The sequence below is a fragment of the Balaenoptera borealis genome (assembly GCF_965194805.1).
Source record: "Balaenoptera borealis genome assembly, chromosome: 1".
Taxonomy (NCBI): domain Eukaryota; kingdom Metazoa; phylum Chordata; class Mammalia; order Artiodactyla; family Balaenopteridae; genus Balaenoptera; species Balaenoptera borealis.
This window is the reverse complement of record NC_138860.1, coordinates 128,464,556-128,492,541: the sequence shown is the minus strand read 5'-3', so window position 1 is coordinate 128,492,541 and position 27,986 is coordinate 128,464,556. Positions and strand designations below refer to the sequence as shown.

The 27,986-nt window shown below is 35.9% G+C and overlaps 2 protein-coding genes across 3 annotated transcripts in view; one reads left to right on the top strand and one right to left on the bottom strand.

Annotated features, from left to right (window-relative positions):
• The window catches only part of MSH4 (mutS homolog 4), a 93,337-nt gene extending 89,668 nt beyond the window's left edge, over positions 1-3,669 (top strand). For both annotated transcript variants that reach the window (XM_082355072.1, XM_082355071.1), the window contains one exon: positions 428-3,669. In XM_082355072.1, the coding sequence (XP_082211198.1) occupies positions 428-619 (192 nt within the window). In that variant the 3' untranslated portion in view covers positions 620-3,669. The remainder of the gene's footprint in view (positions 1-427) is intronic.
• ASB17 (ankyrin repeat and SOCS box containing 17) lies at positions 3,668-26,822 on the bottom strand. The gene is made up of 3 exons (XM_082356081.1): positions 23,954-26,822; positions 11,656-11,935; positions 3,668-7,713 (listed from the first exon to the last, which is right to left on the bottom strand). The coding sequence occupies exons 1-3, from the start codon at positions 24,352-24,354 to the stop codon at positions 7,507-7,509; spliced, it is 888 nt and encodes a 295-aa protein (XP_082212207.1). The 5' UTR covers positions 24,355-26,822; the 3' UTR covers positions 3,668-7,506.
• Between the last annotated feature and the right edge of the window lie 1,164 nt (positions 26,823-27,986).

Sequence of the window (27,986 nt, the reverse complement as noted above, 5' to 3'; positions counted from 1 at the left end):
GATACAGAGTAGTACTCTGAGTGACATTTAAAATTATGAAAACTGCATAGCAATGAGCAGAGTGCTATTTTCCCATACCTTTTTGATGAGAAAGTGTTTGTAGAACATAACTCTGTGGATTTTCTATTACTCTTTGGTGTTGTGTTGAGATATTTGTCCGTTTAGCAGATTTTTTTTTTTTCATTGTGAAGTGGTTTTCAAGGATTAAGGATCTGTCATAAAGTAGTAAATACTCATGAGAAATTTTATTCTCCAAAATAATATTTATTTCTTCTGGTACATGATTTGCTAGTTGGATGGGGCTGACTTATCCGAAGGGATTGGTTAACCATTGAGTTCTTATTTCTATGAAAGGAGATAGGATATTGCCAAAATAAAAATCATACTATTCATATTTTAATTTTTATCTATATTTTTTCAATAACAGCAAAGCCAAAGGAGTACCCCTGAGATGGAAAGACAGAGAGCTGTGTACCATCTAGCTACTAGGCTCATTCAAACTGCTCGAAACTCTCAATTGGATCCAGACAGTTTACGAACATATTTAAGTAATCTCAAAAAGAAGTATGAAGCAGATTTTCCCAGGGCTGAACAAGTTTCAGGAAACAGTGAAGAATAATAACAACTCACATCTTATACTAATGAAATAATATGTCTTAATATGAGGAACCTAGAATTCATTTTTCCCAAGAGCAAAAGAAAGTAATATTTGCTAAATTTTGTATTTTAATTGAAAATTACATTATATTAACCTCAGAATTATCATCTATATGTTCTATATAAGAAAATATTTGTTATATAACTTAAAAAATGAGAACTATTTAAAGAACTGATTTTTATGTTAGAAAAAAGTCTAACGTGACACTTTTTTCTCATTTATGAAACTTCATGTTAAGTTTATTTATATTTACAAGTTATGGTTTAAAATGTTATCATAAATAGTTTAGCTAAAAGAAATCTTTCTTTGCAGGTCTGAAAACTTAGGCGAGGTTTTCTTTTACACTGTTATTCAGAAGCAATATTTCTTTTACATTCTTATTATGACTCAATGATTTCTTAATTAATACCCCCAAATTCCAACACTGGATGCTTCTGAAGTTTGTTAGAATGATACTGAGAATTTTAAAGTATTCTTTTTGGCATTCAGTATAGTTCTAAAGGGTGAAATTCAGCAAATAGATATTTTGTAACGCAGAGAGTGTTTCTGCAAGGAGTAGTTACCAAATAGCCAGGTGTTCCATTTTCTACTCACCAACTTCTTCTCTTTTCCCTTTTCCAAATTTTCATTTTTGACCATCTTTTTTAGGTGAGTAAACAAGGCAGCAGAAAGGTAATATTGATATGTTTGCCTTAATTGTTGGTTCACAAGGGAGCATTTTATAAATTGTGTTTCCACAGGCATGTGGCTCACACCACCTTTTAGAGTTAACCCAAAGGTTATTCTGGTTTTATAAATGGACAAAAGAAAATGGAAGACCATCAGTTGTTCAGTAACTGCAAAGAGCTGTTGTCTTCTCAAACACCTTATTTCTATAGTTCCAGCTCAGTAGAAGACTTATTCACATAATCTCAGCCCAAAGGCCTAAGACAGGGAAATTACTCTTGGAAACTTAAGTATCTGGAACTCAGGGTATACATTCAGTAAGCTGCAAGATTCATAGTTACTTGTATTACTGTGAATTACTATTACAAAAAATTGTTCACAGGCTGATTAGGGCCCTATTTTTTGTTAATATATACGTATTTTATTTTATAAAATATAATACTAATATTTTTGACTTTATTCAGCATTCTAAGTACACATTAGTAGCCAGATATATTGAAAAAGTTATAATTTGAATGACACATAATTTTTTTGAAAAATAATTGTAAATTAGTGTTAATTACGTTAGATATATACTAAATGTCTTATTAGACTACTTCTATTTCCTATTCTCATGTTTTAGAAATAGAGCACCACAGTATTTGAATTTGACCATTAGTCACATTTCAATTCACAGCCTTTGAAATGAATTATATTTTATGCAGTCATTCCTAAAAGCAGATAATTTAGGTTTGTGGCAAATTTCTAGAAGGTACTGAGGAGGAAAAGGGAATGGCACATTGTTTGGGAGGGCAGGGAAGAAAAGGGAGGAAGCAATAACAGGGAGAAGGGGAGCAGGCTGTGGAAGAAAAACAGGCAAGCAGAGACAGGGGTGAAGTATTAAATATGCTGAATATCATTTACTCAAATGTATTAATTTCCCTTTACATTTAACCCCAATATTAAATTCCACCAGACTTTTAAGAAATTCTTCATCATCATTCTGCAGCTTTTGATGCAAAAACTGCAGCCAACTGATTAATCCTTTTATTTTAGATTTGGAATACTGAAATAAAAATGGGTTTATATCTTCTTAAAATTAAATACTTTTTCTTCAATCATTTTGTGTGTTGCCGAAACATATGAAAAAGCAAATCAAATGCAGATATAATTATAAAGTCATGGTACTATAGGATGGAGGTGAATGCTAGGAAGACAATCCATTCTTTAATTTTCAGGTCTATTTGCTCTACTCTTCAGTACCTCTTCGCCTTTGCCTTTCTCTAAAATTATAGATCATTATCTTATAATTCAGTCTTTTAAGATAAATGTCCATAATGTTTTAGGAAACTCCTTGAATTTCCACCTCAAAGTCATTCTTTTAGTCTGTTCCACCTTTCTCCTCACGTAAAGTAATCTTCTTCAAGTCTAAGGGTAAGGTATAGGGGAGTAGAGGAAAAGAGCAGCTTATCCTCATGCCTAGGAAGTAATACATTTGTTTATTTTTAAATTTGCATAACAGTAAAATTAAATCTTTTTTGGTCTACAATTTTATGAATTTTGGCACATTTATGGATTCATGGTACTACCACACTCAAGATGCACAACAGTTCTGTCACCGCCAGATGATTCCCTTAGTACTGTCCCTTTGTAGACAAATTCTTCCCTGACTCCTAACTTTAACCCAGCAATCACTGAGTATGGTTAAGCATTCCTTCCCTATAGTTTTGTTTTTACCAGTCATATAGCATGTAACCTTTTGAGACTGGCTTCTTTTACTGAGCATAATGTACTTTAGAATTTATCCATTTGGTTGTACCTTTTTATTGCTGCCTGGTATTCCATTGTTTGTATGTACCACAGTTTATCCATTCACTCACTGAAGGACATTTAGGTTTCTAGTTTTTGGCGATTATGAATAAAGCTGTTACAAACATTTGTGTACAGATTTTTGTGTGAGTGTTAAGTTTTAATTTATCTAGGTTAAATAGGAGTGGAATGGCCCTGTCATATTGTAAGTGTATATTTAACTTCATGAGAAGCCTGCAGACTCTTTTCCAGAGGGCTTATACCATTTTACATTCCTGTCAGCCGTGTATGAGAGGTCCAGTTGTCCCACATGTTCTTTAGTACTTGGTGTATTGTCAGTTAAAAAATTTTTTTTTAGCCATTCTAATAGATATGTGGTGAGTAATGCATTTAAAATATTTTAAAGCTATTCTGATCATTCTTTAGCAAGCAGCGATTTTTAAAAATCTTTCTTTTTCCTAAATTATTTTTTAGCTGCTTTTTAGTTTAACCTCTCTGGTAGCACATTTTTAAATCTTTCCCTTCAAGCAAAAGTTTCAGAGTTTGGTAAAAAAACTACCAAAAATATAATTCAATAATATTTATTATGGAACAGACAACGTACTAGGTGCTAGGCGCACAAAAGATGTCTGACCTTGAGGTAGACTTTTCAGGTGTAGTTAAGAAAAAAACGCATGTAGTAGCGTTGGAACACCATGTGATAAGTACGATAATATAGGAACATAAGAAGGGTAGTAGCACAAAAACTGTTTACAGTTCTTTGTGCGTCAAGGGAGTTTAAAAGGTAGTAAAATATGTCAAGTGTTCAGGAAGGGAAGAACATTTTAGATAAGGATCAGCATATGTAAAAGCAAAGAGATGTGAAACAGTAAGCAGTTTGGTTTAGCTGGGGGATAGAGTGCATATGAGAGAGTGGCAAAAAGATGAAGTGCTTTATTATCAGTTTCTCCTTTAGATGACTGTAGAGTTTTAAGGTCTGTTGCTAGAGAGTGGAAGAGGATGGTGGTGGTGGTAGTAGAGGAATAGCATGATAAGATTTCCATTTTAGAAAGATCATCTGGGTGGTAGCATAAATGGTTTTGGGATGTGTGGTTGAAACCAAGGAGATGAGATAGTTTAAGAAACTCGGTAGTGCAGAAGAGAATTGATGATTAAGGGTAGAAACAGTGAGAATGGAACAGGTTTGTGTGTGTGTGTGTAAAGGAGGAAAATGGAGAGGGTGGAGTGGCTGGTGGAGGAGAGAAGACATTGATTTGAAAGATATTAAGGAGATTTAGTGTTGATTAACCAGATTTAGCGATTCATGACTTATCCGATTTTTTAGTGAGGGGAAGGTGTTATGGATTGAATTGTGTCACCTTGAAAAAGATTCGTTAAGTCCTAACCCCCTGTACTTCAGTATGTGACCTTATTTGGAAATAGGATCATTTCAAATGTATTGATAATTAGTTAAGATGAGGTCATACTGGAGGAGGGTGGGCCCCTGATCCAATATGACTGGTGTCCTTATAAGAAGATTGCCATGTGAAGACACAGAGACTCAGGGAGAATGCCATGTGAAGATAGAGGATTGGAGTGATACATCTACAAGCCAAAGAATGCCAAAGATTGCTGGAAAACCACCAGAAATTAGGAAGGATTCCCCTACAGTTTTCAGAGGGTGTGTGGTTCTGCTAACACCTCAGTTTTAGACTTCTGGGATCCAGAACTGTGAGACAATAAATTACTGTTGTTTTAGCCACCTAATTTTTGTACTTTGTTATGGCAGCCCTAGCAAATTAATACAGAAGGGAAGAGTTAAATATGACTCTAGGTGGTGATGCCATCAACCATGTTGAGAAATATGGAAATAATAAGAATTCCAGTAGAAGGAAGTTTCAAAGAATTCCCTGACGGTCCAGTGGTTAGGACTCGGCATTCTCACTGCCAGGTTCCCGGGTTTGATCCCTGGTCCGGGAACTAAAATCCCACAAACCGTGTGACATGGCGCCCCCCCCCCCCAAAAAAAAGAAGAAAGAAGTTCCAGAAATGTAGGTGCTGCTTGTTGCCCACTCTCTAGCATAGGTATGAGCCATGTTCAGTAGAAGTGATGACTAGATAAAATTCATGCAGCTCTGTTCGAGTGGATGGAAATTAGGGAATAAATGTAAAAAGATTTGCTAAAATATTTGCCCAGAAGAATCACTTCATCTGGATCAGCAATCTAGTTTTTCTTTATAAGCTAGATTAAGGTTTTTGTTTTTTTTTTAACTTTCTTCATGTTAACACATATTTCCAACTAAAATAATTATCATATGCTACTGGTAAAATATTCAAATATTAATACATTGTGTGTTGTTTGAACTTCCTATATACTTAGTTATGGGCTTAAAATATGCTCAATCATAATTAAATGTAGTTTAAGTGTAATAAGGAAGCATTTCTATAATCCAACCCTGTAATGCAGTTAAGGGAACGAACGTGGAAGGAGAGGAAGAGCAAGTGATCTAGTTATATTGTTACTTGGCTATTTCCATTCTGTTCTTTAGAAACTTAAATCACACAATTGTTTTGTCTTACTATAGATACCCTTTTCTTATGAATTGTCAAAATTTTGATAGTCCCCAGATTGCAGATAGTGAGGATGGATACTGTCTACCATAATCTACTGAAATGGATCTAAATGCAGTGATGAGGTGGGGAACAGATTCTCATTGTCAAGGACTGTGAAGTGTCTAAGATTTTTACCTTACTTGCAAACTAGCAGTTTAGCTTACCATACTGTTTTCTGTCAGAAGACGAAAGACTGGGTCAGAAACAAAGAACTTTATTACTAGTGACACAGCATGCAGCATGAGCTTCTTGTTTGTGTTGGTTCCACGTACCCCCATCCTCTAAGATGTGTAGTTGTCCAGGTAGATGTGCACACAGTGGATTGGTGTTATAGCTGAAGAATCCCAAGCTTGGGAAACTCCAGGCTTTTAAAATGAGCTTCAAGCAAACCTCCTTGAACACTTCCCCAGAGGAAGACATTGCCTTTATTATATTAGATATTGAGCAAAACTGCCCTCTGCTCAGAGGGAGTCACTATCTCTGTCTTCTAAGGCTGGTCACTATACAAACATCCTTAAAAAGATAGTCAAGAGTAAGACAGTTCCTCTGCTCATAAGACAGGTGGAAACATGAGAAACCCATGGAGAATTATCTTCCAGTTCTCATCTTTGTGTTGCAACAGTTTGACCACATAGTTATATAGAGAACAGTCTAATACCCTAGATATTCAAAAAGCAAAGAGCTAAAAAATTGTTGTAGAATACATTCTAATTTTTTTAAGAAAACAAGTTTCTTTGTAACCAAAGGATATGCAGATTTAACTGATAATAGTTTCATTTTGATGTGATGTTGGGTCAAAATTGTTTCTTTTTTGTATTAAAATGCATATAATTTGGGGGTAGATGAAATGGGTGAAGGTGATCAAAAGGTACAAACTTTCAGTTATAAATAAATCCTGAGCATGTAATGTACAGCATGGTGACTATAGTTAATAATTGTATTATGTATTTGAAAGTCGGTAAGAGTAGATCTGGAGTTCTCATCACAAGAAAAAAAACTTGTAACTATGTGTGATGATGGGTGTTAACTAGACTTATTGTGGTGATTATTTCACAGTATATAAATTTATTGAATCGTTCTGTTATATACCTGAAACTTATTTTGTTTTACACAATTATATCTCATTAAAAAAATACTGCTGGAAAAAAAAAATACTGCTGGGCTAGTATTTAGGGGTATCACATACCAAAATACCCAAGCTCCAAGTTGTAACTTTAGGCTAATTATGTCCAAATATAATCTATTTCTGTCATCCTATTCCCAACACTTTAGTTGACTAATTCTTTACCTTGTATTATTTGTGACCATGGATGCTACAGAATTATAAATTCTTCTCTCAAGGAAGGGATCACCTCTTAATTTCATTAATTATTCCCTACTACCAAACACAGTGTTTTATTTTCAAAATAACTCAGTAAACGTTTGTTATTATGGATATAAAATATAAAATAATATTTACCTAACTTAGGACATACTAAAAATAAGAGCTTCAGAGTTCAGAACATTAATATGACCAGATTTTCCACAAGTAAGAATGCTCTAAGGCCAAAAACAACTTTTAAAAACAGAATAAAAGCATAAATCTAAAATATTTTTAAAATGCATATAATTTGTTACACTGTATAGAAAGTTAATGGGTAGAGCCACATGTTAATTTAAAAGTGATTCATTTAGGGTGTCATGTGAAAATATATTTTCTAATGTAATGTTCAATGCAGTAAAAATTTGTGTGAAGTTAATAGTTTATTAACTTCTAAACCATACAACAGTGAGCGTCCTTAAAGAATGCAGAAAGACGTGCATTAGCTTTCTAAATTCAGGTAGTTCTGTAGACGAACAGGAATTAGAAGTGAAAATATTCCATTTGGGAGCATATTGTTGGTCAATAGTTGAGCCCTGATGGTTATTCTGCAAAGATGTAATAGTTCACATGGATCTTTGTATCTTGTTGAAGGAATGTAGTCCAGCCAATTTGAAATAATTGGACGTCTTCCTAAACTTAGCTGCGTCTAAAGAAAAGAGAAATAGTTAATTTTGTAATATTAATCATTGGATTAGTTCAAATTATAAACATTTTAATTTTTTTATTTGAATTCACAAAATGTATCTTAAATTTATTTAACCCTTATAATGTTTTTTCTAAAACATTTTCACTTGAGGCAAGAATTTTTACTCCCATTTTATTCTCACAATCATATATAAGGTTTAATGTGTCTAAGGACACAAAACATTATTTCTTACAACAGTGAATCTGTATGTTTTTAATTTTAGACAGATCATACACTTATGGTTTATTAGCTTCTTCTAGAGTAGTGTTGCCAATTTGACCAGTTTGACTGGAATTATCTAGGAGACTTTAGAAAATATTAATGCTGAGGTTCTACTCCAGAATTTCTGATTTAGTTGATGGGGGGTTGGGCACAGACAACATAAATCCTGAAAGTTCCACCAGGTGATTCCAACCATTGTAGAGTAAAACTATATACTGCTGAATCATGAGAAGACCTAACAAGAGGCCCATACACATGAAGATAACTTTTTATGTTTTAGTTAAGCTACCCTTTTAAAGATTTGGTTCTAGAAGCCAAATGTTATTAGGCTGATTTAGAAGTAAAAGACATTGCTGTATTATAGAGGTACTTCTCCAGAAGAACCTACCCTCTACAGACTACATGACACTTTAACTTAAATGATATATAATTTTTCATTGTTCAGTAAACAATTATTTAAAGAATATCTCATATATACTCAGCATTGACCTTGGTGCTTGGGATAATTGCTAGGCTACGCAAAATAGACATAGCCTCTGCAATCACAGAACTGTGGTCTAGAAGTAAAGATATCTAAATGTATATTTACAATAAAACTGGCAAATGTGGAAATGAAAAGCAGGGTTATTTAAAGTTCTTTAAGCTGGTTTTTATGCCATTTTTCACCTTATTGCTCAATGCTACTTCACTTATTAAGCTGAAATTGATTGGAATCCAGCTTTAACTTCTTTGCCACTCAGGTGATTTTGATCAACTCATTCTGTCCTAATACTCTTCTATTATGAGTGTACCTCAGCAATAGCATTCATGGAGCTGGTTGAGAATCAATATGTCCTATAAAAATTGTGCAGGACTAACACTGGACAAGGACAAGCAAATTACTAAAGAAGCAAAAAAAATTTTAACATTTTTATTGGAGTATAATTGCTTTACAATGGTGTGTCTGTTTCTGCTGTATAACAAAGTGAATCAGCTATACATATACGTACATACCCCTATCTCCTCCCTCTCGTGTCTCCCTCCCACCCTCCCTATCCCCACCCCTCTAGGTGGACACAAAGCACCAAGCTGATCTCCCTGTGCTATGCAGCTGCTTCCCACTAGCTAGCTATTTTACATTTGGTTGTGTATATATGTCCATGCCACTCTCTCACTTCGTCCCAGCTTACCCTTCCCCCTCCTTGTGTCCTCAAGTCCATTCTCTATGTCTGCATCTTTATTCCTGTCCTGTCCCTAGGTTCTTCAGAACCTTTTTTTTTTTTTTTTAGATTCCATATATATGTGTTAACATATGGTATTTGTTTTTCTCTTTCTGACTTACTTCACTCTATATGACAGTCTCTAAGTCCATCCACCTCACTACAAATAACTCAATTTCTTTTCTTTTTATGGCTGAGTAGTATTCCATTGTATATATAGAGAAGCAAAAAAATTTTTTTTATTTTTTTGTTTTAAAAATTAGTTGCCAAGGACTTCTCTGGCGGTCCAGTTGTTAAGACTCCACACTTCCAGTACAGGTGGCGCGGGTTCAATCCCTGGTCAGCGAACTAAACTAAGATTCCACATGCCGTGTGGTGCAGCCATAAAAACAAAAACAACAAAAAACAGCAACAAAAATTGGTTGCCAGGGCTTCCCTTGTGGCACAGTGGTTAAGAATCTGCCTGCCAATGCAGGGGACACAGTTTCGAGCCCTGGTCCGGGAAGATCCCACTTGCTGCAGAGCAACTAAGCCCGTGTGCCACAACTACTGAGCCTGCGCTCTAGAACCTGTGAGTCACAACAACTGAGCCTGTGAGCCGCAACTACTGAAGCCCGAGCACCTAGAGCCCATGCTCCGCAACAAGAGAAGCCACCGCAATGGGAAGTCCACGGACCACAACCAAGAGTAGCCCCCTCTCGCCATAACTAGAGAAAGCCCATGCGCGGCAACGAAGACCCAATGCAGACAAAAATAGATAAATAAAATAAAATTTTTTTAAAAATGCTTTAAAAATAAAAAAATTGGTTGCCAAAATAATTTGACGAATTTGCTCTCCTTACAGTTGGCCCAGGCATGGTTGATTGATATGCATTGTTAAGGCTTAAAAAATTGAAGACCCGGGCTTCCCTGGTGGCGCAGCGGTTGAGAATCTGCCTGCCAATGCAGGGGACACGGGTTCGAGCCCTGGTCTGGGAAGATCCCACATGCCGCGGAGCCACTAGGCCCGTGAGCCACAACTACTGAGCCTGCGTGTCTGGAGCCTGTGCTCCGCAACAAGAGAGCCTGCGATAGTGAGAGGCCCGCGCACCGCGATGAAGAGTGGCCCCCACTTGCCGCAACTAGAGAAAGCCCTCGCACAGAAACGAAGACCCAACACAGCCAAAAAAAAAAAAAAAAAAAAAAAAAAATTGAAGACCCAGCAGAACTATATTTCTTAGGAGTTTATTTCTGAAGTCACACCTTTAAAGATAAGGGGAACTGCTAGATTCCTTGGCACTTTGACTGGTTTAAATTTATAGGGGTAACTTTCTTTACATTATGCAGACTTATTTCTTTTTTTTTAATTAATTTTTATTGGAGTATAGTTGCTTTACAATGTTGTGTTAGCTTCTACTGCACAGCAAAATGAAACAGTCATACATATACATATACATATATCCCCTCCATTTAGGACACTACAGTGTATAAAGTAGAGTTCCCTGTGCTGTACAGTATGTTCCCATCAGTTGTCTATTTTAGACTTATTTCTTGATACTAATAGACACTATACAATTTGATGCTGAAACTTACAGTTCATTTTGACAGGATAAACATGCCCTTCATGTGGTTGATTTTTTTTTTAAACCTTATCAAGGAGAAACTCTTCACATTTCTGAGGGATAGATATTTTCAATTGAGCAAATATTTAAAGCCTTTATATTTTCATGCTTAAAATTGTTCAGGAATTTTGAAAAGGAAAATGTGTTTCTTGGTATGTGATTATAGTGGGGAGAAATGTAACTTTCATTTTACAATATTCTATTGGAAAAGAAGTCTGTTAAAAGTTTAATTTGTTCTGGGTTTTTTTTTGTTTTTAAATTTATTTATTTTTGGCTGCGTTGGGTCTTTGTTGCTGTGCGCGGGCTTTCTCTAGTTGTGGTGAGTGGGGGCTACTCTTCGTTGCAGTGCATGGGCTTCTTATCGCGGTGGCTTCTCTTGTTGTGGAGCACAGGCTCTAGGCTTGTGGGCTCAGTAGTTGTGGCTCGCGGACTCGGTAGTTGTGGCGCACAGGCTTAGTTGCTCTGCGGCATATGGGATCTTCCCCGACCCAGGCTCAAACCTGTGTCCCCTGCATTGGCAGGCAGATTCTTAACCACTGAGCCACCAGGGAAGCCCTGTTCTGTTTTTAAGAGACATAGAAATCCTAATAAACAGGTTATTATGTAATTAGAATGTAATAATAATATACATCTACTTAATAACTACTAAAATAAGCTATACTAACTTAAAAAATTATTTCTTATTTAGAAGACATAAAATTATGAAATAAAAGAGCTAATATTCAAGATAATTAGAATTTTGCCTATTTTTAATTTATAAGCATATACTCAGTGATTCACTGGATTGATAGATTAAAAATTAACTTTATTCTTGCCTCACAATTTTATCTTAAAATTGATCAACATTTGAACCCACACCCAAAGTACAATATTTTGCTTACCTCTATTTCCCTGGTTGAAATGACAGAAAACACTCTGGAACAAAGCACTAAACATGTTTTGGCATCTTCCTGGATGTCTACCAGTTCATGATCAACCATTATTCTCACTCTTGAGGGGTAGAGCAATATTGTTAACACAATGTTGATAGGGTTTTTTTCTCTTTCTACGATTCCATATTGCAGGAGTATTTTTAAGATATTGGATTGTCTCGTCTGAGCTACATAAAGTAGAGGTGTGATGCCACTTAATGGGCTTCGACAGTATACTGGTGTGAAAGTTCTGTGAATCAGACAAACAAGAAAAACCTCATTGAATATAGAATTAAGGAATGTGGTAAAAACTTTGTCTTAACAGTAAAGGGAAAATAATAGTATTATCTTAAATAGTAAATATCTTAAATAACATTAATGTAACTTCTCCTTTATATATAGTATGTCTTAAAAAGAGTTTTCCACTCAGAATCTAGGCCAACCTGAAGGTCAAAAAATAAGAAAACTGTACTACACACTTAAATCCCCTTCACACTTGTAAAAACAAACAAACAAAAAGATTTACAATGTGTGGAAAGTGTTTAGTTTTAGTAATAGCAATTCTGTTTCTCATTTGAGAAATCCATAGTGATTAGAACTAATATTATAAAACTGATATAGCTCTGGAAAATCTAAAATGGAAAAGAGGGACAGACTTTTTTATTTCGCTTTATTAATAGAACAGAATTCTGTGACCCTTTTGTTTTTGTTGTTCTTGATCATGTATCAAGCTTGAGATTTAATTGAGTTTGAAAATTAGACTGAAAAGGAATAAGTGCAACTACCTTAATTCTATTTTTTCACTTTAATAAAATCAGAGTTGATATTTTCAGGTTGAAGAAATGTAAATTATGATGAGGGTCATATCAGGTCCCTCAAGGACAGAATTTAATTTGCCTTCTTCAGTAGAGTTTTGAGAGTTCTCTGAAATCTTGTTTTTCCTGGAGTGCTATATGATGGCTGGACTTGAAAATTTCTCCTCCCTTATGACAGAAATGAAAATGTTATTTTTTTCTAATTGTGTATAGTTCTTGCAATTGTTTCATTTAATAGACATTTAAGTTTGCTATTGAATTGATCACTATATGTAGATAGGACATGGTAGAATCAGCCACAGGGAATTTTGTGTTAATTATCAAGCTTTGATTTGGCCAAGTAGACATGGCTTTTAGGACTAAAGAAAGGGAAATTTTATTTATGGTCCTTGTCTCTGGAATTCTCTTGATTGGTCTAATAAAATACTAATATATTCTGCAGAACAGCATACAAACTATAAATATTAGTTTCGGACAATTATGCCTAGCAAGAAAAGCATTATTCAAAAAGAACTTTAAGATTTCAAATAAGATGGGAGGCAACATGGTATAGTGCTAAAAACAATAGAGATTTAAAGGTTCTAGGTTCTAGGTTTTAGTTCTCCTAACTAGTAAGTCAGCTTCTTTGAGTCTCCATTTCCTCATGCATTTATGTATTCATTTGCTCATCCATTCATTAACTAATTTATTTAACACTGGCTTGTCCAGGGTGTACTGAGTACTAGATATGCAAAGATGAAAGATGTAGTCCTTGATCTCAAGATGCTTATTATAGTCTAGTAAGGGAAACAAACAAGTAATTCAATAAATACAATACAAGGTGATAATTGCTACAATAGAGACATGCTTGGGGAACTGTAGAAGCACCAAGGAGGGGCACCTAACTCTACCTGGGTTAGTCATTGCCTGTAGGTTATTCTGGATCTAAGACTTGAAGGTCATAGTAGGTGTTTGGCAATAAAAAGATTGGAAAGAATGTTTCATTTACAAACATAAACCAACACTGGAATATTGTTATGCAAGAACTAGCTATATAAAATACATCTTTTGTATTAGATAAGTTCTCTGGTTGAAGTGTATTTGGGGTCCTAGAGACCTCCCATATGGTGATTCTCTTGTCAGGAGCTCCAAAAAGTACAGTTTGAAAATTACTAGACCAACTAGTTTATCTCCAAAGCTTCACTGAGCTCTGAAATGCCAAGATTTTGTGATTAAAAAAAAAAAAAATAGCGTGGTGCAGTGCAGAATAGTGTTTTAGAAATTAAGAAGTGGGATTTTTGTCATCACTCTACCAGTGGCACTATATATATCCTTCTAATTCTGTATAAAATATATATACACTCTCTCCTAGAGTCATCTCCAGATCAATATTGTCCTGAACATCTCATCTTTTTCACAAATACTTCCAACACATATCCAAAATTGAACTTCTAAACTACTTCTATATTCCCTCTCCTGATTGTTGGTATTCACTTTCCCAAACCACCACTGCATTCAACTCTTTTACATTTCTTTGATTTGTGTGTGTTCTTCCCTTCCATTTTCAATTCTGGAACAAGTCTTGCTCATCGTATAAGACCCTGTCTAATAAACTCTATGGCACTTTGTACCTAGCTCCATTAAGCTCTTATCATTTTGGACAACTTGCTTAATGTCTCTAATCTTTCATTTTCTTATCTTCAAAATCAATGGGTGGGCAAGATAAACTATAAAATTTTAAGTTCTACAGGGCAATACTCTTTGTCTGTTTAATACACTTTTATATCCCTAAATGCCTAGAACAATGCTTGGCCCATAGTACATACTCAAATATATGTTAATTGATTTTTTTTTTTACCATTATCCTGAAAAATATTATTAATTTTAAAGTTACTCTGTAGCTTTCGGGCCTAATCAGAATTTTAGTGAAGCACAATCATTTAACATTTTCAAAAGCAATCTAATTTATTCATCTTGCTAACTCTTAAGAAGATATTTACCTTAAGAGACTTATAAGTATGGGAATTCAAGGGACTTAGGGGACAAAAAATACTGTAAGTGGCCCTTGTTAAGATGTAGAGATATTAGTTGATTTTAAGATATTAAGATTGACATTACTGTAGAAGATATTTTGAACCAAAAATGTTGAAAACATAACTAAAACTCAAATAGGTTTACAATGAGATTCAAAAGTCTAGTCTGTACCCAAATGACATATAATTAATCCTCATGTTTAAAGACCATGTTATTGTAAACCAAAATTTGCTTAATCTGTCCTGACAGTTAATTATTACAGTACTTATATGGATGGAATGAGGCAAGCAAAGCAAGAATCAATTTTTAAATGTGAGGTTAATGAACTGAACCCCCTGTATCTGAAAACCTGTCATATATGCACTTATGAAATGGGACATAATATTTCCATATAGACATGCAGGGAATGATTCCGTTTTGTAGCTATAATAATTATTTCTAAAAATTTTCCTAGCATTTCTCTTGTGGTTTCCAGCTGCCAATTTAATAGACCTTTCTTCATAATCATTTTGTCTTTGATATTTGACACAGTTGACTTTCTTGAGATGTTTTCCCATGACTCTGTGGGACCATTCTCTTCAAGTTATGCATCTACCTCTTTGACTATTCATTCTCAACCCTCTTTCACTGATTCCTCTTCCTCTGCCCTCAAAATCTAAGTAAAGTAGATGTGGCCTTTTGACTAATTTTCATCTGATTAATTGTTCTCAGGCAATTTCATCTATGACCATAACATGATAACTACTGTCTATTAATTTATTCAACAAATACTTACTGAATGCATACTGTATGTCAGGCACCCTTTTGGGTACTTGGGATATATGAGTGAACAAAACAAAGATGCCACTTTCTTGCTAATATAGTAGTGAGGGATAACAGACAATACATAACAGAATGAACATAGCAAACAAGCCAATTTTATAATATGTTAGAAGGTTTGATAAGTATTATGGGAAAAAGAAAAAGTAGTGCAGGATAAGAAGTGTGGAAGTTCTGGGAAGGTGCAGTGAGGGCATTTCTCAATTTTATTTTATTTATTTATTTAATTTAAATGCAGTTGACATGCAATATTATATTGGTTTCAGGTGTATAACATAGTGGTTTGATATTTATACACAATATGAATTGATCACCACAATTAATCATCTATCACTGTACAAAGTTATTACAATATTATTGACTATATTCCCTATGCTGTAAATTACATCCCCATTACCTATTTATTTTATAACTAGAAGTTTGTACCTCTTAATCTCCTTCACCTATTTTTCCCAATTCCATACCACCCCTGCCGTGAAACCAACAGTTTGTATCTATGAGTCGGTTTCCTTTTTGTTTTGTTTGTTCATTTGTTTTGTTTTTTAGATTCCACATGTAAGTGAAATCATACAGTATTTGTTTTTCTCTATCTGACTTATTTCACTTAGCATACTGCCCTCTAAATCTGTCCATGTTGTCACAAATAGCAAGATTTTATTCTTTTGTATGGCTGAGTAATAATACATTGTATATATGTATATATGTATATATGTATATATGCACAGACACTACTTCTTTATCCATTCATCTATTGATGGACACTTAGGTTGCTTCCATATCTTGGCTATTGTAAATAATGCTGCAAGGAACGTAGGGGTGCATGTATCTTTTTTAATTAGTATTTTCATTTTCTTCACATAAATACCCAGAAGTGGAATTGCTGGATCATATGGTAACTCTATTTTTAATTTTTTTGAGGAAACTACATACTGTTTTCCATAGTGGCTGCACCAATTTACATTCCCACCAACAGTGCACAAGGGTTCCCTTTTCTCTACATCTTCACTAACAGTTATTGGTTGTCTTTTTGGTAATAGGCATTCTGACGGGGGGAGGTGATATCTCATTGTGGTTTTATAAATATAGTTATTTATTTATTTATTTATCTATTTATTTATGGCTGAGTTGGGTCTTTGTTGCTGTACACGGGCTTTCTCTAGTTGTGGTGAGCGGGGGCTGCTCTTGGTTGTGGTGCGCAGGCTTCTCATTGCGGTGGATTCTCTTGTTGTGGAGCGCAGGCTCTAGGCATGTGGGCTTCAGTAGTTGTGGCACACATGCTCAGTAGTTGTGACTTGTGGACTCTAGAGCGCAGGCTCAGTAGTTGTGGCGCAGGGGCTTAGTTGCTCCATGGCATGTGGGATCTTCCTGGACCAGGGCTCAAACCCATGTCCCTTGCATTGGCAGGCGGATTCTCAATCTCTGCGCCACCAGGGAAGCCCTCATTATGGTTTTAATTTGCAATTCTCTGATGATTAGTGATGTCGAGCATCTTTTCACATATCTATAGCCCATCTGTATGTCTTCCTTGGGAAAAAAATACCTATTCAGGTCCCCTGAACCTCTTTAAATTTGATTTTTATAATATTGAGTTGTATGAGTTCTTTATATGTTTTAGATATTAACCACTGGTTGGATATATTGTTTGCACGTAACTCTCCCCACTCAGTAGGTTGCCTTTTCATTTTGTTGATGGTTTCCTTTGCTATCCAAAAGCTTTTTAGTTTGATGTAGTCCCATTCGTTTATTTTTGCTTTTGTTGCCCTTGCCTGAGGATACATACCCAAAAAAATATTACTGACTGATGTAAAATTGCATACTGCCTATGTTTTCATCTAGAAGTTTTATGGTTTCAGGTCTTATATTTAGGTCTGTAACCATTTTGAGTATATTTTTGTATATGGTGTAAGAAAGTGGTCCAGGTTGGTTCTCTTGTGTGTAGCTGTCCAGTTTTCCCAACACCATTTATTGAAGACGTTGTCTTTTCCCCGTTGTATATTCTTGCCTCCTTTGTTGTAGATTGATTAACCATATAAGCATGGGTTTATTTTTGGACTCTCTATTCTGTTCCATTGATCTATGTGCCTGTTTTTATGCCAGTACTATACATTTTTGATGGCTATAGCTTTGTAGTATAGTTTGAAATCAGGGAGCATGATACCTCCAGCTTTGTTCTTCTTTATCAAGATTGCTTTGGCTGTCCATGGTCTTTCAAGATTCCATACAAATTTTAGGATTATTGGTTTCAGTTTCATGAAAAATACCATTGTTATTCTGATAGGGATTGCATTGAATCTGTAGATTGCTTTGGGTAGTTTGGACATTTTAACTGTTAATTCTTTGAATCCATGAGCATGGTATATCTTTCCATTTCTTTCATCAATATCTTCAATTTCTATCATCAATATCTTATAGGGTTTTTTTTTGGTAAGTTTATTTATTTATTTATTTATTTATTTATTTATTTATTTATTTATTTATTTATTTATTTATTTATTTTGGCTGCATTTGGTCTTTGTTGCTGCACACAGGCTTTCTCTAGTTGCAGCGAGAGGGGGCTACTCTTCATTGCAGTGTGTGGACTTCTCACTGCAGTGGCTTCTCTTGTTGCAGAGCATGGGCTCTAGGTGCTCGGGCTTCAGTAGTTGTGGCTTGCAGGCTCTAGAACGCAGGCTCAGTAGTTGTGGCGCACAGGCTTAGTTGCTCTGCAGCATGTGGGATCTTCCCGAACCAGGGCTCGAACCCGTGTCCCCTGCATTGGCAGGCAGATTCTTAACCACTGCACCACCAGGGAAATCCCAATATCTTATAGTTTTCAGAGTACAGGTCTTTCACCTCCTTGGTTAAATTTATTGCGAGATGTTTTATTCTTTTGATACGATTATAAATGGGATTGTTTTCTTAATTTCTCTTTCTGATAGTTACTAACATTTAGAAATGCAATAGATTTCTTTATTGATTTTGTATCCTGCAACTTTACTGAATTCGTTTATTAGTTCTAATAAATTTTTGGTGGACCCTTTAGGGTTTTCTCTATATAGTATCATGTCACCTGCAAGTAGTGACGGTTTTACTTTTTCTTTCCAATTTTTCCAATTTTGTCTCTTTTTCTTGTTTGATTTGCTGTAGCTAGGACTTCCAATACTATGTTGAATAAAAATGGTGATAGTGGGCATCCTTTTCTTGTTCCTGATCTTAGAGGAAAAGCTTTCAGGTTTTCACCATTGAATAATATGTTAACAATGAGTTTATCATATATAGCTTTCATTATGTTGAGGTATGTTCGCTCTATACCCACTTTGTTGAGAGTTTATATCATAAATGGATGTTGAATTTTGTCAAATGTTTTTTCTGCCTCTATTGAGATGATTATATGGTGTTATTCTTTGTTTTGTTAATGTGGTGTATCAGGTTGATTGATTTACACATATCGAACCATTCTTACATCCCTGGAATAAATTCTACTTGATCATGGTGTATATCCTTTTAATGTATTGTTGAATTCGGTTTGTTATTCTTTTGTATAGGATGTTTGCATCTATGTTCATCAGGGATATTGGCCTGTAATTTTATTTTATTTAATTATTTTTTTCAAAGTGCCTTTATCTGCTTTTGGTATCAGGCTAATGCTGGCCTCATAGAATGAGTTTGGGAGCATTCCTTCCTTTTCAATTTTTTGGATGGTTTGAGAAGGATTAAGGCTTCTTTGAATGTTTGATATTCATGAAAGTGTCTGGTCCTGAACTTTTGGCATTTTCCAATTTTAAATAGGATGATAGGAGAGGGCTCTACTGAAATGTGACATTGGATAAAGAAGAAGGAGATGAAGAAGTTAGCCATTTGGACATTTAAGAACCCTAAGGCAGGAGAGTGTGCCTGGGGTGGTGAAGGAAGAGTAAGGGAGCCTGTGTGGCTAAAAGTGTGAAAAGGGTGAGGGATAGTAGGAAATGAGGACAGAGGTAATGGGATGTCACATCGTGTAAAGCCTTGCAGATCACTCTAAGAACTTCATCTTTTACCCTAAATGGAATGGAAGAACCATTGGAGATTCTGAGTAAAAATAGCAGCACAATCTCACCTTTATTGAGAATTTGTTATGGGATAGAAGGAGAGAAATCACTTAGCTTGGGTGATAACAGTGGAGATGATCAAATTCTGTATATTGTTTAAAGGTAGACTCAACAGATGTCCTGACAGACTAAGATGTGCAATATAAAAGAGACATCAAGGATGACACTACATAATAGCCACCTACTGCACATCTTTACCTGGATATCCCTTAGGCAATGCAAACACATGCGTCCAAAACTGACTTTGTAGTCTCTTGTATTAATTTTGATAGATTTGTGGCATGACCATTGTGGTAGACTGAAATGGCCTCTCAATATGGCAAAAAGGATTTTGCAGATGTAATTAGGATAAGGATCTTGAGGTGCGAGATTATCCAGGTGGGCCCAGTATAATCACAAGAGTCCTTATAAGAGGTGTCAGAGAATGATAGAAGCAGAGCCAGTGAAGGAGATAGGACTACAGTGTTGGCTTTGAAGATGGAGGAAGAGACCATGAACCAAGGAATGTAGGCAGCTCTAGAAGCTGGCAAAGGCAGCTAGAGCATCTAGCTAGAGCCCTCTAAGGCTCTCCCTTAGAGCCTCCAGAAGGAACCCACCCTGTGACATCTTGATTTTAGCCCTTGTAGCCTCATTTTGGACTTCTGACCTTCAGAACTATAAAATAATAAATTTATATTATTTTAAGCCACTAAGTTTGTGGCAGCTTTGTTACAGCAGCAAAAGGAAGCTAATACAATCATCAACAAGTCTCAAAATTTAGAAATCTGAAGATTAACTCTTCTCTTTCATTTTCTACTTCTAATCACCTACTGTAATGCCTGGTTATTCTATTTAGTAATATCTCTTCTTTTCCCTATTGCTATCGTTTTTAGTTTAAGTCCTCATTATAATTTACCTAGGGATTGGGGGAGATGGTGGTAGAGCAGATTAGTTCTTCCCCCAAAACTATTATAAGTACACATGTAATCTTAGTTAGCACACTGGGCATGCTATGCAAATTCAGTTTCAAGCACCTCCTCTAACCACCTCCCTCTTTTCAATCAGATTGCTTCCCTCAACCCTTCCTCTACAGAAATTCTGGAGCTGCCATTTTACCTGGAGTGTTTGAGCAGTCTACTAACTAGTCTCCCTAATTCTAGCTGCACCCTCCCTTCCCACAGTCCAGTCTTCAGACGGGAGCTGATGAATATTTTCATACTCCGAGTCTGAAAAGACCTTCACTGATTGGGCATCACCCGTGGTATAAATTTCAAATTCCTTAGTATGGCCTACAAAGGTCCTTCAAGGGTTCTCTTTTAGGCCTTATCTGTCACTATTACCTGATTTCCATCTCACTCTCTAGCAATTGCTGAATTGCCTGTAGTCACTGGATACAACATGTTTGTATCTCTCTTGGCTTTAGTCAGCCTCTCTCTGCCTAGATTACATTTCTTCAAGGGAAGGACAGGGAAAACTCCTTTCTACATTTTAAAAATAAATTTAAGACATCACCTCTTCTAAAGTGCCTTCTCAGATACCTGCTCCTCCCCAATAGTGTTGAAGATGTCCTCCGTACTTTCTACCTCTATATGCTTCTATTTTTGAACTTACAGTATAATTATAATTTTTTATTGCTTACGTACTAGTCTGTGAGCTCTCCAAAATCAGGAAATATGTCTACTTTGTTTTTGTATCCTCAGCAAATAACACAGTGCCTGGTACTTAGAAAATGCTTAGTAAATGATTATTGTTATTTTAACTGAATGATGTCATCTCTCTTTATCCACTTACAGTCTGCCATACTGTGGCATTTATTTTTGCAGGTTTATTGCAAAAATGAAAAAACTTAAGTTCCTTTCTCTCATTAATTCTGTTTCTTCTCCTCCAGGGACCTATTTAGACACTTCATTATTGGATTAGGGAAATTATCAAACTGGAGTGTATACAGGGGGAGGTGACCAAAGAATGATGCTGCTATGGAAATAAAGAACAACAGATAATAGGAGACGTAAGGTATTCATTATGGGAACATAATAGCTATGTTCAAATATTTGAGAGGTTTTCATACAGGACAGAGAATGAGTAGACTTTGTACTCTATATCTCTGGGGGCAGAGTTGGAGAAATGGAGACAATTCAGTGCACTATGAGGAAGAAGAATCTAATAAAGCTGTATAAAAATTCACTTTTTCATCCAACACAATCTTCATTAACCACTTGCTATGTATCTGCATAGTTCTAGACATGAGGATTCAATGTTGAAGCAGTAGTCAAAGTTCCTCCTTTCATGGAGCTCACTTTTAGCAAGAGTAGACAGTGGACAACCAATGTGTGGTTGGAATATAGTGTTCAAGGGGGAGAATGACATGAGATTAGAATTCAGGAGATTGGATTTGGGGACAGATCATATGGGAGTTTTAAAAAATGGGTATTGGGTTTGAATTTTATTTCACCTGTAGTAGGAAAACTTTGGTTGATTTTAAGCATGGGTGGTATGACCTATTTTACATTTTTATAAGGTCACTCAGGCTTCTGAGTCAAGAATGGATTGTAAGAGGGAAGAGTGGAAGCTGGAAGACTTTTTAGGAGTCTGTTGGAGTTGTCTAAGCAAGAGGTGATGGTGGCTTCACCTAGGTTAGAAACAGAGGAGATGAAAAGTATAACTAATTGTTACATATTTTAGAGATAAAATCAAAAAGATTTGCCGATGTGTTGTGAAAGAAAGAGAAGAAGCAAGCATAAATCCTAGATTTTTGGCCTGAGCAACAGAGGCCATTAATCAAGGGCAGAATTCAGGGGAAGGAGCAAGTTGGCAGGTAGAGTGTGAGTAAGATCAGTATTCTGTTTTGATTCTGTTAAATTTGAGATGCTCTGTGGAGATGTTGAGCAGACAGCCTCATATAGGAGGAGTCTGGAGCTCAGAGGAGAGGTCATGGCTGGAGATAAAGATTTGGGAGTCATTGGCATATCGTAATATTTAAAGTCATGGGACTGGGTAAAATCTTTGAGGGAAAATGAGTGGCTAGGAAAGAGAAGGGTCCCTGGCAAAGGAATGGTTTACCTCAGGAAATAGTTAACTCACTACTACTAGAGTTATTCAAGCAGAGACCAGATGAGCACCAACCAGAGATGCACTCTGGGAGTTGCTACCCAGGAAGAGGGGTTAGGGGAGGTTTGCTAATGAATTCTTAGGTTCCATCTGAATCTAAAATTCTGTGAATCTGAAAGATCCTAAAGATATTGTGGTACGTAGAATTGGCCTGTAATGTGTTTTACCTTGTGGATGCATCTAAGTCAAAATCTGTTAATCTTATAACAGTTTATTAAGACAGTTGTTAATGGCACTCTATCATGTCCCACTGTGTGTTTTTCTTTCATTTTCCTTTCTTTCCTTTCAGTTTTCCCTTCTTGCCCCTCATTAATCTTTTTTTAACTTATCCTCTCTTCCTTTGTTTTACTTCATTTTTCTTTCCCATGGGCCTGCCAGGGATACACATAGGCACTACTTAACCCAGCTAGTGACACTCAGTGATAGAAGCTGCTGATCTCTGCTATAGTTACAAATATAACGGTCGTAAAACAACCAAAAAGTACTATTTTGGGTTTTATTTTTTGATACTGAAGACTTCAGCTCTCAGTTTTTGTACTTGGGTTATCATTAAGGAAAGTAATCCAGTGGTTCTCCTTCACCACAGTGATACACAATCAAGAAAACAGCTCTGCTTCAGGCAGAATCTAAATTGGTTTAATCTTAAACTGATCTTATCTGTCTCGTTTTTCACTGAATACATGGTTCTATCATCATGCCTAGTACAGTGCCTCATGCATAGTAAGGTGATAAGTACTTTGTTGAATGAATGAATAAATGCACATCTGTTCTAATCAAACTAATACCTAAAACCAAAAAGTACATTGCAGTTAGTGCAAACTAAGTAACTTTAAAATCTGTATTACAGACTACAACGAGGTCATATTGGACATTTTATTCTAAGATCCTCAGTAGTATTCATTAGCTAGATTGACATGTTCAGACAATGTGAAAATTTGGTTCTATAACAGATTGAATCAGGTATTTGGCTTTCGCTGTGTTCAATTCTGGAGAATTTGGAGTCAAATTTATAATGTTTAACATAAAAATAGGGAATTATTATGTTTAACAAGTATTATTAAGTGAATATGTGTGTATATCCTGAATTATACTTTGAAAGTCAATTTAGACAGTTTATAGGTAAACATTCTCAGTATTCTCAAAAAGAAGAGATCACAGTATTACAAAAAAACAATGTCTTTGACTAGTTACAGAAATCTAGGTTGTGTAACATTGCATTACCTTGAACACTTACATATAAGCTTTATAGAGCAAACCACTAGTAATTTATTGGTACATAATACTTTACATAAAGGTAAAGTTTTATTGAATAAATAATGAAGGAATGAACAAATGAATGAGCAATCAAGTCAGGATTCTTTATCCATATGTAGTCACTATGCATATACATTTTAGAAAAAAAGAAGTAGTATAACCTCCTAAAGAGAAATTTTCTCCTTTTATGTTGAAAACATATGAGATTATTACCTCCATATCAGTGCCAGGTTACAACTTCTGTCTTGAATATAGTCTTTTGTCCTCTTGAGGAGCAATTCCACAAAGTCAGGATTACCTTTTCTGGCAAAAACCCAGTACAGAATTGTATTCACACATATTTCACTAAATTCAAGATTAAAATTTAGTTCAAAACAGTATCCTGATTTTTCGACAAATGCAATATAATCTGTGAGTAGTATGTCAAACCCATCCAAGTCGCTGTACCTCAGAATTGTTGCCAGTGTTCTGTAAATCCTGGGTTCATAACAGTGATATCCCCACTGACCCAAAAACTGCAAGGATGGTCTTTTAACAATTTTATCAATGAGATTGCAGAATATATTGCTTCGTGGACAAGAAGTCTTTCGACATAATTTAGAAGATTTACTCATTGCTACTTAAGGCAACGATATAGAAATAAAATCACAGGAAGTCATACTGTAATCCTTGAGTTACATATTTTGATAATGTGGTAGGCTTGACCCTACAAACAGGAAGTGCTCTTTAAACTGTAGCCAGAAGAAAATATCATGTGAAATATTACCATCAAGTACTGGATGACATCACAATAGATGGAGATCTGTCATCAGCATAGGTCAGAAACTTGGGATATTATATGTAACTGGTGACCTTTGAGAAAGACATATTGGACAGAAATGGCACATGGGAGAGCTAAGATATAATATTTTTAACTTTCTAAGAATTCAACTCAAGCTAGTATGTATGTTTATCAAGCGCTAAAAGCACAGTCTATACATTAGACAAAATAGTATTAATAATCAGACTGATTATTCTTTTTAGGCCATCATATAACAAAGAGATAATGATAGAGTGAAAAAGTTCACGTACTATTGTTCTCATGTTCTGCATGAGGACTGCACGTTCTCACTTAATCTTCATAGAATATTTTCCCTATGTTGTAGTTGAGGAAACTAAGGCTTAGATAGGTTAAGAAACCTGCTAATAGGCACTGTATTAATTCTGAGAGAGAAAAGACGTCATACAATATTAAATGAAATTTGGAAACTTTGTTTTAGAATTGTAAGTTATGTAGAGATTATTCCTCTATATATTAGGCAGAATATATACAATGGGGACATTAAAAGTACTTCAAGCTGGGGCTTCCCTGGTGGCACAGTGGTTAAGAATCTGCCTCCCAATGCAGGGGACATGGGTTTGAGCCCTGGTCCGGGAAGATCCCACATGCCACGGAGCAACTAAGCCCATGCACCACAACTACTGAGCCTGCTCTCTAGAGCCCGCAAGCCACAACTACTGAGCCTGTGTGCCACAACTACTGAAGCCCACGTGCCTAGAGCCCATGCTCTGCAACGGGAAGCCACCGCAATGAGAAGGCCATGCACCGCAACGAAGAGTAGCCCCTGCTCACTGCAGCTAGAGAAAACCCGCACACAGCAACGAAGACCCAATGTAGCCAAAAATTAATTAATTAATTAATTTTTTAAAAAGTACTTCAAGCTTATTATGGCATCCTTGTCTCAGTAAAATAAAGCAGCAATATGTTAAGATTGTTTTATCATTATTTTGTAGTTAAGGCTTCAGCCAACTTTCTGTTAAATTTAACAATCTTGGATGTATTTATTAGCAATTTTAAAGGTATTTAAGTATTTTCTTTTTCCTTTTGCATTTTTTTCTTTATATAACATGAATGATGTCTCTTTAGTAAAGGGAAGTTATAACTTTAGGTTTACTGTAATATACTTCCACTAATATTGTATTTTATAAAATCCAAACTCTCTTTTAGCATGAAGACCTAATAAATAGTGTCATCTTTCTAAAAACCAAGAATTCTTTTGTTTTCCTCTACTTTCTTTTTCTTCTTTTCCCTAATTCAAAAAACACATTTTTAATTGAACTATTTTTGTTGATTTCTTAAGAATACCAAATATAAAGGTTGTAAAAAACTGAAACATAATAGAGCCAGTGAAAATCCCTCATTAAGATAATCACATTAGTCCTAAGCATAGGCTGTGCCCACCTCCCAAACCCCGCCCCTGCTTAGGCCCCGCCCTCCACAGCCAAGGCCTTTTCCACCTTTTTTTTTTTTTTCTCCTCCTCTGTTTAACTACTGTGGTTCTGTTTTACCTTCTGGTTGTTGTTTCATCTATATTTTTATTTGTGCATTCTTTCTAACATATCTGTTAGTTTCCTAGTCTAATTTTATTTCTTTACTTTGTTATTCTCCTATTTTTTTTTTTTTTTTTTTTGCCGCCCTGCACAGCTTGCAGAATCTAGATTCACGGGCCGGGGGTCCGGCCGAAGCTCCTGCGGTGGGAGCTCCGAGTCCAAACCACTGGACTAACAGAGAACCTCAGACCCCAGGGAATATTCATTGGAGTGAAGTCTCCTGGAGGTCTTCATCTCAGCACCAAGACCCAGCTCTACCCAATAGCCTACAAGCTCCACTGTTGGAAGCCTCAGGCCAAACAACCAGTAAGAGAGGAACACAGTCCCACTCATAAAAAAAAAGGGGGGGGGTGACAAAAAAATATGTCACAGATGAAGGAGCAAGGTAAAATCCTACAAGACCAAATAAATGAAGAAGAAATAGGCAATCTACATGAAAAAGAATTCAGAGTGATGATAGTAAAGATGATCCAAAGTCTCAGAAATAGAATGGAGGCACGGATTGAGACAATACAAGAAATGTTTAACAAAGATCTAGAAGAACTAAAGAACAAACAAACAGAGATGAACAAAATAACTGAAATGAAAAATACACTAGAAGGAATCAATAAGAGAATAACTGAGGCAGAAGAATGAATAAGTGAGCTAAAAGATGAAATGGTGGAAATAACTGCCAAGAAACAGAATAAAGAAAAAAGAATGAAAAGAATTGAAGGCAGGGCTTCCCTGGTGGTGCAGTGGTTGAGAATCCGCCTGCCAATGCAGGGGACACGGGTTCGAGCCCTGGTCTGGGAAGATCCCACATGCCACAGAGCAACTGGGCCCGTGAGCCACAACTACTGAGCCTGCGCGTCTGGAGCCTGTGCTCCGCAACAGGAGAGGCTGCGATAGTGAGAGGCCCGCGCACCGCGATGAAGAGTGGCCCCCGCTCGCTGCGACTAGAGAAAGCCCTCGCACAGAAACGAAGACCCAACACAACCAAAAATAAATAAATAAATAAATAAATAAATTTATTAAAAAAAAGAATTGAAGGCAATCTCAGAGACTTCTGGGCAACATTAAACACCAACATTCAAAGTATAGGGTCCCAGAAGAAGAAGAGAAAAAGAAATGGTCTGAGAAAATATTTGAAGAGACTATAGTATAAAACTTCCCCAACATGGGAAAGGAAATAGTCACCCAAGTCCAGGGAGCCCAAAGAGTCCCATACAGGATAAACCCTAGGAGAAACATCCACGACACATATTAATCAAACTAACAAAAATTAAATTCAAAGAAAAAATATTAAAAGCAGTAAGGGAAAAACAAAAAATAACATACAAAGGAATCCCCATAATGTTATCAGCTGATTTTTCAGCAGAAACTCTGCAGTCCAGAAGGGAGTGGCAGGATATACTTAAAGTAATGAAAGAGAAAAACCTACAACCAAGGTTACTGTACCCAGCAAGGATCTCATTTGATCTGAGAAATCAAAAGCTTTTCAGACAAGCAAAAGCTAAGAGAATTCAGCACCACCAAAGCAGCTTTACAACAAATGCTAAAGAAACTTATTCTAGGTGGGAAACACAAGAGACGAAAAAGACCCACAAAAACAAACCCAGAACAATTAAGAAAGTGGTGATAGGAACATACATGTCGATAATAACCTTGAATATAAATGGATTAAATGCCCCCAAGCAAAAGACACAGCCTCGCTGACTGGATACAAAAACAAGACCCATATATATGCTGTCTACAAGAGACCCACTTCAGACCTAGGGACACATACAGACTGAAAGTGAAGGGGTGGAAAAAGATATTCCATGCAAATGGAAATCAAAAGAAAGCTGGAGTAGCAATACTCGTATCAGATAAAATAGACTTTAAAATAAAGACT

Bases quoted from the DNA above. Each gene is read 5' to 3' on its own strand.
- ASB17 (XM_082356081.1), bottom strand. From the start codon at position 24,354: ATGAGTAAATCTTCTAAATTATGTCGAAAGACTTCTTGTCCACGAAGC. The intron at 11,936-23,953 runs GTAATAATCTCA...TCTGATTCACAG, and splicing joins AACCTGGCACTGATATGGAG to AACTTTCACACCAGTATACT. The intron at 7,714-11,655 runs GTAAGCAAAATA...TCTTTTCTTTAG, and splicing joins TTTCAACCAGGGAAATAGAG to ACGCAGCTAAGTTTAGGAAG.